Here is a 13,105-nt window from a genome sequence, read left to right on the forward strand (position 1 = left end):
GACAAATTACTTATATAATTAATTAATGCATATGCGAATGAGGATTCATCACAGATTAACAATGGTATTAGGAAGATAGTAGTTGAAATATTAATCAACACTGTCATTTTCTTCTATTTTGCCCATTTGTTTCATAAGAAAAAACACCATTGCCAATGGTAGTGACATATCCTTCATTTTAAGCTAGGTTTCCTGAATTTAAAAAAAATTGTTGCTCCTTTGTAGAGATCACTGACAGTGCCTTAAATATCAAATAATTCATGCATCCAAAGTTTTGATGGTGTTAAGCTTGCTGTTGCTCTTTTGAAATAGACCAGTAGACACTCATTTAAAATTCACTCCCCTTATAATTTACTTCTGTGTTTGAGTAATCAAAACACAGTGTAATGCTGGTAATAATAAATGTAAATAATGAAGAAGGAGGCGGCCTATATGCTTCACCCTGGCAGGGCGTAAGACAATGCGAAACACAAATTAATATATGCGAGGATCGGAAATAAACAATAAACTTAAGTTGAGATTGCCTGAGTACCGACTGTGAACTCAGGTAGGACAGTGGTAAAGCACTGGACCGGTAATCCAGCGTCCGGGGTTCAATCCCCGCTGAGTCCTGATTTTTTCTCTCTCAATATTTTCATATGCCAGTTTGCTCGAGCCCCAATCACGTCAATTATAATAAATGTAAACAGCATTCAGAGTGTTGGAGAACAGATTGATAGTTCCCCAACAGATTCTCCAACAGTTTGGCAGTATTGTAACCATATCAAAACTGTAAGAACAGCACTCCCAAGTCAGTTGATTCCTAGTATTCAAAGCTATATTGTAGTGGATCGCAAGAATAAGGTCTCTGTAAAACTGCCGTTCCATGTACAGAATCTTTCTTGTTTGGGTTAACAGTAGTCCGAATAATCAGACCCAGAACAAAATATTAATTTCTGACATGATCGTGTACTGGGTCTGAACTGTTTCCATATGAAATCTTGATGGCAAATTGGACAATAGAAGCACATGGTTCTACGTGATAGCTTTTTAATCCCTATTCATGTTACGTGAATCACGCTATTGTGGACCATCCTTCTGATACTTGAGTGTTTGGACAAGCGGAACGGTCTTTTGTCTACCTCTCTGTTTGTAAACAAACCAAGAGGTCGAAATCGCCCTCCTCGCCGAATCACGAAAGTCAGCGTAATAATACGGCACTAGGTTAACAGTATGACTATGTATACAGTACTTTGTTTCACCTGGAGTGTGGCAATGATGTTGGTACATATGTTGTTGGTCACAGTATCAACACGTGCTTGCTATCACCAGTGGTGGCACCAAGAATTTTTATTTTGGGGAAGGTGGGGAGTGAAATCTATACGTGGGGCAAAAATTAAAAAAATTGGCATTTTGTACCCAAAATAGTGGGATTTTTCAGTATAATTGTTGCTCTGATTGGAGAAAAACTGAGGGGGGGGAGGCAAAGTTTGTGGGTAGGGAAATGCCCCCTGTCACTACAAAACTTGAGATGAAACAAAGTATATGTATTGCCTAAGTCATTTTTTTGTAATTTTGAGAACAAGTAGTAAATATGGATCAAGCATAATTACCTTATTCATTTCTGATTATTCGTTTTAATTTGTTTCATTATCATTTGTTTTTGTGCAAAGATTGGAGAATAAATATGTTTAAATGCATGCTTGAATCATTTCATGTACTTGTTCTCAAAATTACAAAAAAATGACGTAGGCAATTATTGGAGCAGAGTGACGATATGTTAGTCTGTTCATACTTCCACAGCACTTGATCTCTTATCATGCATAATCTGCTGCTCACTAACGCTGCCTGCTCCACCTGCTGGTCCACTATGGCTAGCGTGACTCCCGTGACTCACATGACTGCTGTGACTTGTATGGCTCTCACGGCTTGCCGTACTCTTCGTACTCCTCACCGAATCGGTTCTTTGAAGGTCATCCGTAACCTGAAGGTGCTGCGATTTTGCCATTTCTTCCTGCATTTTTGCTAGGATTTCTTGCATTTTCTTCAGTTCTGCGTCTTTTTCTTCCAACTGGCGATCTTTTTCAACCACTTCCATCATTGATTCTCGATTAGGTTGGCTGTAAATTGGAGAAAAAATTGGACACAAGATTAATGGTTTGATTGATTATATGTTTGTATTGCGTGTACAAAATGATTGATTGACTGAAGTTGCATGATTGATTGGTTGATTGCATGATTGATTGTATGAAAATGTTTTGTACATGATTGATTGCATGATCATTTTATTGATGGCATGATTGAGTGATTCATTGATTGTTTTCTTAATTATGTCATACGGATATGTATGTTTGTCATGTGAAGGTGTTTTTGTTATGTGTGGATATGTTTGTGGGTTTGTTTGTTTTGGTGGGGTAAACTTTACCAGCAAAATCAGAAATAGATGAACTATGTTCAGTGAAAAATATAAAGAAACATAAGAAAGATATTGGCCAAAATTATCATGGTATCACATATACATATCATGTATGGTGCCGGGGTATGGTGTCTATGATTGAGTGTGTGTGTTCATGGGGTGTATACTTACTTATTTGTTGTTGTTATACCAGCTTCTTCATCGCTTTGAATTCTTTGTAGTCGGTAATTCTCATAATGAACATCACGAGTTACATCTTTTAAGTCTTGCATATGTGTTCTGAAAAGTAACAAGTTTTTGAAATTAGTTTCAAATAGTGGTGCATGGATGTATGAACAAATAAATATATTATTGGTTTTGTTTTCACTCAAGCACCATTTAACAATTGAATACGTAAGTGGAAGAAAGGCCCAACTCCACCATTTTACAAAAATGAGATGCAGCATTTTATTGCCAGCAGGCTGTTCTTCCTTGTGTGTGAAAGAAGGGCCCAAAATCCACTCTCTAAAATGGTATTACATGCATGTACATGGTTTTGCATGGAAAAAAGGCCCAACTTCATGGAATCAATATTAACTTCTTAATATCTCAAAAACACTAAATAGATTCATCAGGTTTGTAGATATACAGTAAAATAATTTTCTTTTGCACAAAACTGATCAGAATGAAATATTTTACTCACTTACTGAGTTTCAGCCTATCATGGTCGATAGGCATCATCTCCTGGCTGTAAATACCTTACTTACAGTCGGGATACGCCCACTGAAGTAAGGTATCATCCAACATCATTCTGATGATGCCTATCGACCATGATAGGCGAAACCGTCAAGTGAGTAAAATATTTTGGTTTTGTGCAAAAGAAAATTATTTTATCTCAAAAACAGTTTTGATGGAGTTGGGCCCTTCTTCCACTTAGGTATTCAAATTAGTTGAATCACAAAAATAATTCAACATTAAATTACCTTATTAACATATTTCTAAGCTTGACGAAATCACAGTGCTTGGGGTTCTCAACTGAAAAAAAAAGAATGAAAAGTGTTATGTAAAAAGATGAGAAAGTGATACTTAAAACAGTGAATTAGTTATGGCAGCAACTTAAAAGAGTTACAAACATGTTAAGGGTTCCAAAATGAGCGTTTATTGTGTTTCGACAGTATTTTTTGTGGGATATGAGAGCACCTCAGACCTATCGAATTGCATTCTGATACGAAACATGTCTTTCTGATATCAAATAATTTTCATTTTTTGAAAATCACAATATAATACAAATTTTATGACAAATTATAAAAATTTGATATTTTTCAAATTTTGATATATAACAGTCCTCGAGTAAATTATATAAATCTAATGATATATTCTTAAAGTGTGTATGTAGCAGGAGGAAAAGCCGACGGTCAATTGAAAATTTTGACCTTTCATATTGAAGATATGGATTTTTTTCCCCAAAAGACCTAATTTTTTTTGGTGTTTTGGGTACAAAATCCATATCTTCAATATGAAAAGGTCAAAATTTTCAATTGATCGTCGGCTTTTCATCCCACCTACATACACTTTAAGTATAAATCATCAGATTTATAAAGTTTACTTCAAGTACTGTTAAATATCAAAATATCAATTTTTAATGATTTGCCATAAAATGTGTATTAAATTGCGAATTTCAAAAATCAAAATTATTTGATATCAGAATGACATTCTTCGTATTCAGAATGCAATTCGATATGTCTGATGTGCTCTAATGTCCCACAATAAATACTGTCCAAACGTTTATAAGGGTTTGGTCACTGTTTTAATAACATTTAACTGTTGAGTTATATAAAGGTCATGAAATTTTTTTAAATGGTTTATATACGTGTTTAAAAAAACCACTACAATAACATTTGCAAAATATTGTCAAAATGTTATTGCAAAATAGTTTTGGCAAACATTTTTGCAAAATACTGTTTTCCATGTTTAAATTGATTTTTGATAATTATGAAAAGTCTACCTTCTGTGATGCCCCATGGATACAGACGTCCTCTGACTCGTTTACCATTAACCTCTACCACAGTATTGCTTCCTATAACAGCAAATGGTACACTGTCCTGAAGAATGGGAAAGAGACAAGTAGGAAAAAAGTTAATATCTGTATAATATAATATATAATCATGATTATAGAGCAAATGTTAATATATATGCAGTCGGGGAGGGGGTACTTTGGTTTGGGAAGAGAGGTACCTCGAGAATCAAGGGAGTGGACCCATTGCTAATTCGATACACCAGCTAAAAAATTGACCCATTGCTCATGATACAGTCCATGGGTTGCTAAACCTAAAGCCCAAATTGACTGTCAAATTAAAAATAATTTTTTACATAGGCCAAATTTCAAAATTGTTGGCACGTTTTGAAATTTTGGTTTGAGTGCTCAATGGGGTAAATTTTTGTACACTCCCCTTCTACTCTTGATTTAACTTTGTATCATCATGATCATGCCAATATCATGTTTCTGTATTACATGAATAGTAATTTCATGGCAGTGGCATGCACAAAGGGGGCCTGAGCCCCCTATTTTGCCACATTTTCACTCTATCCATGCATAATGATTCTATTGGATTGATACGCATTAATACACCCTTGTCATACCGGTACCCAGGGTGAATAGTACTCATAATCATTATAAATAAGTATAGCGAAACCTTGAGCAGTGGCTGCACTACGGGTGGGGTGGTATCCCCCTTCTTTCCTGGCCCCCAGTTAGAAAATAAAATACAGGAAATCCACTACTAAGTATTTTGGTCGAAAGTAATCATATTTGGGACGAAAAAGGCCTTATTTTGGGCAAAATCACCTCATTTGGAGCAAAATTAATCCATTTTGGGCGAAATGGCCAATTTTAATGAAAAATTGTCCAAATTTTTCCCCCTCCCAAAATAAATTTGGCTCTGTCCGCCTCCCCCTGGTGCCACCACTAACCTTAAGTTCTTGATCAGCTTGTTTGAATTCATCATCTTCATCTGAATCACAATCTGGGAAACTATAGATGCGAATTTCATGATCCGATATCTCATCAAGAATCTAAAACAAACACAAGAAAATGTTAAAAGTTTGGGATGAGTTTGAAGTGATACTACTCAAAAATGGAAATTGCGCTTTAGGCAACAGACTGCCTTTTAAAATCTGTTGCAATGGGCTATTCCATTCACACTACCCTGTAGAAGATTTTGAAAATATCTTCCACAGGGGGAGTATGAATTTCAAATATAATGAGTACATTCGGCAGCTCCATTTGAATTTCATATACCCCCTGAGAAAGATTCTGCATGGATCTTCCACAGAGGGAGGGTGAGTTTCAAATAGAGTTGGTTAATGTTCAATTCCATTTGAAAAATATTTCCAAAATCTTCCACAGGGGTAATGCAGATTTTAAATGGAATAGCCCAAGTTTTGAAAATGAGATGCAGTCAAATACAGTTGATTAATGTGCAATTCCATTTGAAATTTGCACTCCCTCTGTAGAAGATATTTCCAAAATCTTCCACAGGAGTAGTGCGGATTTTAAATGGAATAGCCCAAGTTTTGAAAATGAGATGCAGTATCAACATCGATTTTATTGCTACATATAGGCATGACCTCACCCCCACTGCCATCCTCCAGAGAGTGAGAGAGTATTAGGTCTCCAACTCTAAGCCACTGTAAGCTTTATCCTATTCATGCAAGGATATGGCAAGACCTATAGGAAATCAAAATGTTGTTTTATATTCATTATCATTAGTCACTTTTTTTAATTTATAAGAAAATTAAAATCAAATCGATTAATAAACATTTCTCGTCACTGTCCTTAACCCTTTATGGAAAATGTTTGAATTTGTTAAGCTATTTTTCATTTTTGCTTGTTGATGTCGTTTCGTGAACATGGTTAACAGTTTTAATGGTAAGGTACCAAACATTGAAAAGTGCATAATTTCCATGGTTATTAATTTACATTATTACTACTTTGAATTACCATTTACCCAGGAAGGAATATTGTTAATATAATGTAATATAAGGGCTTCCTATATTTTTATGGGATTACTAGTAGGCCTACTAAGAATATATGCCTAATCTGCAATGGAAATTAAATATGACACAGAAAATTGATTTTTAGAAATTATTTAACACGATCAAGTCTCTTTCTTCCTTTCTGATCAAATTCGGGACAGAAAACCTGAATATTGTGTTATTTTGCTTATAATTAAAATCATTTTTAATTCCAATATCTGACTTACCCTCCTCTTGAGCGTTTTGACCTCTGACGGTGTGAGGCAATCGGCTTTTGCTATCACGGGCACTATGTTGACTTTATTGTGTAACCGCTTCATGAATTCAACATCAATTGGTCGCATTCTGGAGACAAAAATACTTTAATGTTAATCAGGCGGTACGTGGTAATAATAGTCCATCTAACACAAAAATGGCTCGCATTCTGGAGACAAAAATACTTTAATGTTAATCAGGCGGTACGTGGTAATAATAGTCCAGCTAACACAAAAATGGCTCTAAAACGTTATGAACGTATTAGTTTGTAAATTAAATCTAATACTGGAACTAATTTGCAACTCACTACGTTGCGTCCGAAAACATCGGACTTCGTCAGGCATCTGATTGAAGATGTTGTGTTGACGTCAGATGTTATGAACGTATCTTAATAAAAGGGTTTTGTTTGGTCAAAACTTTTTAACATTTAAATAAGGGGTAATATAACGGTCATGAAAACAGTTTTAAAACGTTTCATAATACATGTCATTATACAGACGTCATATGAAAACAATAAAACAACATTTTAAAAATGTTGTCAAAATATTATTGTTAGATATTTTGTCAACGCTTACTAAGGGTAATGTTTAGCGTCCGGTTTTGAAAAAAAAGGAAGGAGGAGGGGCTTTTTATTTTTTATCGAAAAATAGGTGCAAAGATCTATATATAGCCGGTTTACCCGCACACAAAGATCTGGTATAGCCGGTTTAAGCGCACACAAAGATAACTTGGAAAAAAAGGAGGACACCTTTTTAATTTCATCGCTCTGAACACAAAACTTTTCTGAAGTGCTTTATATACATTTGTAAGGCTATGGAAAGTGTTTCAACTTCTGAAACATCTTCGTTAAAATGTTACAACTGAAATTTTAGTATAAAAAGAAAATTTTTAAATTAAAAAAAGGAAGCGGGAGGGGACGCTAAATATGTATTTATTTTACTCGACCTAACATATGTTAGAATGTTTTACATCAAGATTTTATTAATGTCTTCTGAATGATATTAAAACGTTATACCTATAACCCGACATTTAAACATTTTCTGTAAACGTTTTGTGTTTGCTGGGAGTATACATTATTTTATATTTATTTGAATTAAAAACTGACAAACAACACATCGGCATCACTGCCAACTTCCCAAGAGGTAAGAATTAGGCCCGGAATTAGGGTCAGGTTAGGAACGATTAGGGCTAGAATTAACAGATTAGGGTATCTTTGCATTCTTTGGGGTGTAAAACATTATTCTTTTGTTTCTCCAGTCCAAACAAATAAACAATGGAAACAAACCAATTCTACTAACCCATGCCCATACGGTGATATAAAATAAAGGCAGCAGTGTACTCTCTTGTCGGTGATGTTCTTTCGATTCAATCCTGATTCGTCGTTATAATAATGATAAAATTGTTCATCTATGTAAGCAATGATTGGATCCCAGCTGAAACAAAAGTATACAATAGATAATATAATTGATTGGTAGTGATTTATAAGTTCATTATATTTAAAAATATTGTTCAATTTTTACTGATTGTAAAATAAATATTACATTTTGGCATCCTCTTTTTATGGTATGTTTGAGTAGGTCAAGAAAATTGTTATCCCCAGCATAGGCGTAGATCACGGGGATGGGGGGGGAGTTCCACTCTAATATTTTGATAGGGGTGGTCCATTCAATTACCCCCAATGTTGACGCCTGTATATATGTGGGTTTCTGACCAAATTAACCTCATATTTGGCCATTTTAACCTATATAGAAAGTGCCAAATTGTGTGCACTTCGCGCGAATTGATTCCACTTTTATACCATATTTTACCAGTTTAACTTCAATATGGCAAAATTTTTCGCGAGCTTCTCGCGCATTTATCATGTTTATACCAGAAACTTATTTTGTCGCCAATAGGTGATGGATTTACTATTCATCCCCCTCAAATCAAATAGAAATTTCCGTTACCAGTGATTCCGATTTCGCGTTTGCGAGTTATGCAAATGTATAAAAGCACCATGCATAACTCAAAATCGGAATCAACTGATATGTTGGGAAATGTTTCGTAGATATCCACTGAAACAAATATAAAAAAGTATGCTAGAATCACAAAATACTTATATAATTTCTTACCAGTCATTACTGTTAACGGAGTCACCAAATCCAGGCGTGTCAACTACTGTAAGTTTTAACCTCACGCCATGCTCTTCTATATCAACTGTTGATTGCTGGATTTCAACTGTCTGAGAGATGCGTTCTATATAAAATGAAAAATAAGTTGATATTGAGAACATGTAGATAATGAAATATTAACTGATATGATATATTTCATGGCATTAAAGTACATCGTCATAGGCGTAGATCCCCGGGGGATGGATAAATCCCCCCAATATTTTTCCAGGGGGTCAGTGGTCCATACAACCCCCCCCCCCAATGGTGACGGCTGAATGTGGGTTTCTGACTGAATTAGCTACACATTTTGCCATTTTAGCCCCAAGTTCAATTTTTTTGCGTGCTTCGCGCGAATTTATTTCAGTTTTGCACAACATTTCAACAGTTTAGCTTCAAAATGGCACTATGGGATACACTAGAATTTTTTCCATATGACTTTCCAGAAGATCGTGGAGATCATTTTGTATAGGCCTAAAAATATTCACTATAAACACCTAAAAAAAGTAACTACCCCAGTGGCTCTTGAACGGTGGGGTTTGGTGATGGGGGCACCCAATAGTAGGCCTACCAAGTACCTTAGGGTCCCCTGATATGTAAAATTCATAATTTTAGGGATTCATATAACCTAAGGTACAATTCATGAAAAAATATATGCATTTCAAAAGCTTCCGCGCTTTCATCACTTTTACACTTTATAGAGCATGACCATCTGCTGAAGACGTCTGAAAAACAGGCGTCTGTATCATAGTCAACCTACATGTAGCGAAAACGTTCCAGGTGAGCGAAAAATAGTGCAGTGTTGAAGTTCAACTCTTTTAATCATCTACCCATGAATATATACACTTAGGATGATATTACTACTAAAGCTGTACAAATACCCTAAATCAAAATAATGAAGCGAGGATCGCAAACTTTGGTAGCACATTTCAGATCGTATTTCACTAAGAATGTAGACGTGAAACATGATCGCGAACTAAAGTAGAGAAGTCTAGAAATAATGTAGGTATTATAATATCTTTTGTAGATAATGATGCAAGTCCCTTCCAATTATGTAAATGTGGGTCCCAACAAATTTTGTTTTTAATAACAATAATAATATTACAAACACGCATGTATAAAAGCGCTTTTTTTTTGGAAATAATAATAGGCCTTAATAAAAAGAAGATATCTACAAAACTACATTGAAGCCTGTAGTATTGGCCCAATACTGGGACTATTGGGTCACCCTGTATATCTATCATACACTCCGGGTGATTAAGATACTTTTCCCGATAGTCATTATTTTTTTGAAAAATATGGCATTATATTTTCATTGTAAAAAGAAAACTCTGCGTGAAGAAACAGCATGGAAGATCGACATATATCATATATATATTATCATATAAACAAATTCAAAGTATAGACCTCTGGCAAGGCAACCGTTACTTAAAGTTTCACGGAATACCCTCACTTACGATCATTGGGTAAACCGATCATCAACACAGCCAAATTAAAAAGTATCCAGTAGTTCCATCCCCATTTACTCAGAGTCTGATGAGTTTATGGCAAAATCATTTTTATAATAATTTTCTATACACTTTCCTTCGAAGGTTGATACCAAATTTGATATCAAAAGTTTAATCATCGTGAGCAGAGGAACCTTTGTTTGGAAATTCGTGCAATTTTAAAAATGACATAGGGAATTGTATCACGTAGCGGAAAATTACGTCGCCTGAATAGGCCGGCAGGTTAAAGGTTTACCCATGCATGTCAAAATGCAAATCAAATACCCCGCTCTTTCAATTGTGCGTAGGCAAGTGTACAATTGCTTCAGGCCACATAATAACATGGAATAATTGGTAGGAAAAGGCACTATCTCATTAGCATGAGCTGCACTGTTATTTAAATAGCGTATTGTTATTTAAATTTGGCCTCAGCTCGTATAGATGGCGCTAGTCATGGCATGCAGACGGAGCCTGTTCGAACCAGTGGAAGTGTACAGGCATGTATAATTGATGCATAAATCACCGTTCTGTATATAGGTATAAGCTGGTATATTTTGTACACGATTTCTTTATACAACAATGGGGGCAATATTAAATGTATTAAGTTGATAAAATGTGACAGTGACGTGCCTTTTTATTGTCTGTAGTGCAGAGCTCCGCCGACTGAAGCAGCTTGAAGCTATAGATGGTGCCAGCGTGGCCGTCCCTGGCTGCATAGTAGAATTCAATTCCAATAATATTGAATTATATCAGATTCATTTCAAGCAAACACCATTGGTCTGCTTTTGAAAAGAAATGTTAATTCCCAAAGATATATAATCGCGTATCACAATGTCATTATATTATGTCAAAACAGCTGTAGATCTTAAAATGGTCAAGGACATTGGTTACGTAATTTCCACAACGGCGTTTGGTAATAGACCTATGAATAAGGGATGAAGTGGTCTTCATTTCTGATCGGTCAGATGTGGTGTAAAAGATTTTGACTTGAAATACCTACTTGTATTTCATACCTTCTCAAATTTCCATCGCATTATTAACAACAAGTCCTAATTTCGACATTGCTATTGTAAAAAGTCATTCCCTTCTCAAATTAGCAGACTTTCAATAAAAAACATATCTCTTGTGCCTAATGGAAACTAGTCCGCCATTACGGGTGCAGAGGTCAGTGGTCTCAGCTCTTAAAGCGGGCGCACTTTCAAGCTTGGTACTCGCATTGAACAGACAAAGTTCGCATACTGAATGGCGGCTTTATTTGTCAACCGTAATTAACATGATCAAGGGGTCGAACATAACCGATCAATAACTGGACTCATTTTCTACCAAGCAAACCAGCGGGATTTGTAATTGCTTTTCGTGTTTAATAGAACAACCGTGAGTTTAGTGTCACCCCCTTGATAATAAGCTGATACCATGCATTGACTTTTGCGTATAACTTTTGCGTGGTCAATTCGTAATTTGTCATTTTTGAAATTGCACGAATTACCAAACAACGGCTCCTATGCTCACGATGATTAAACTTTTGATATCAAATTTGGTATCAACCTTCGAAGGAAAGTGTATAGAAAATTATTATACAAATTATCTTGCCATAAACTCATCAGACTCTGATTAAATGGGGACGGAACTACTGGAGACTTTTTAATTTGGCTGTGTTTATATTAATACCCCAATTCCAATACTCTTTTATATCAGAACGCTTACGTTATATGTTACTGTTCAATCTTTCATTTTTACCAAATATCAATTTGTTTTTTCATGAAGCTCCAACAAATGTCAAATGGTGAAGTGCCCATGTGTTTCTCTTTTCATTTGGAGCTGATTATTTTAAACCAATTCGACATACATGGGAAAAGAATATAGCCTACATCTCTCTTGGTTTTTCTTCTAATTAATATAATACGTGTTTTTGTCAACATGATTATCTCGGGATTATTATCCCGAGATAACCTGATTATCTCGGGATAATTTTCAAAAAAAAAAGTTTTACATGTCACCCATGAGGCTCCGTATCACAGAACTATGCAGGGCAGGGGTGTAAAGTGTATACCGTTAACAAAATTTTCACAAAAAGAAGTATACATTTATACGAGAAATAAATGACTTATACACACGACCTATATGTCAAGTACATACTTTATGAAGGGAAGTGTATTATTTGTTGATAATTGAAATCAAAATTCTTCATCCGGTATTAAACTCGTTATCATCGACTTCCACGCGGAATTTTCCCGAGATTTCTGTATAGATACTTGTCAATGCTGCATGGCTATACGAATCTTATTGTTGACTTTCATAATTTATATATGGGAATTTATGTGATCAGTCAGACAAGTTAAAAGTATCCAAACAAAGTTTTGCATTTGTTGTTAAAACAATATGGTCCCGGTGATTTTCTTTCATTTTTTATAGGTTTAAAAATATACACTGATATTCCTTCCTAGCGAGAGTGGCTCGATACATTCGAGGGGCGGTCAGTGTAATGAAAGTTGACTTGTAACCCCAGAATGGATTATTTCATATTTTCATGGCATTTCTCCTGGCAAAAACGACATCACACACTTGATTAGGCCTACGTAACAGCATTAGCATAAATTCAATGGTCTGAAAATGAGTCGTTTTTGTTCAGAGAAAAAGAGTACTGAGTACCAGCTCTCCCACGTGACCATGCAGTCATTATATTTTCGTATGTTTCATTTGGAGATTTGTAAAGTCCTAAAATTGTTTAGGTTTAAAAATATACACTGATATTCCTTCCTAGCCCTATATACGCAGAGTGGCTTAAGGGAAGGGGTATGAACGTTTGG

At 35.3% G+C, this 13,105-nt stretch overlaps 1 protein-coding gene across 3 annotated transcripts in view; it reads right to left on the reverse strand.

The window, feature by feature from the left end:
- Nucleotides 1-203: 203 nt before the first annotated feature.
- LOC140164583 (septin-5-like) overlaps nt 204-13,105 on the reverse strand; it is a 31,691-nt gene continuing 18,789 nt past the window's right edge. For all 3 annotated transcript variants that reach the window (XM_072187891.1, XM_072187892.1, XM_072187893.1), the window contains exons 4-11: nt 8,776-8,899; nt 7,963-8,097; nt 6,637-6,754; nt 5,345-5,446; nt 4,380-4,476; nt 3,358-3,409; nt 2,567-2,674; nt 204-2,099 (exon numbers count right to left, since the gene is read on the reverse strand). In XM_072187891.1, the coding sequence (XP_072043992.1) occupies nt 1,769-2,099; nt 2,567-2,674; nt 3,358-3,409; nt 4,380-4,476; nt 5,345-5,446; nt 6,637-6,754; nt 7,963-8,097; nt 8,776-8,899 (1,067 nt within the window). In that variant the 3' untranslated portion in view covers nt 204-1,768. The remainder of the gene's footprint in view (nt 2,100-2,566; nt 2,675-3,357; nt 3,410-4,379; nt 4,477-5,344; nt 5,447-6,636; nt 6,755-7,962; nt 8,098-8,775; nt 8,900-13,105) is intronic.

Source organism: Amphiura filiformis, chromosome 11, assembly GCF_039555335.1.
Source record: "Amphiura filiformis chromosome 11, Afil_fr2py, whole genome shotgun sequence".
Lineage (NCBI taxonomy): Eukaryota > Metazoa > Echinodermata > Ophiuroidea > Amphilepidida > Amphiuridae > Amphiura > Amphiura filiformis.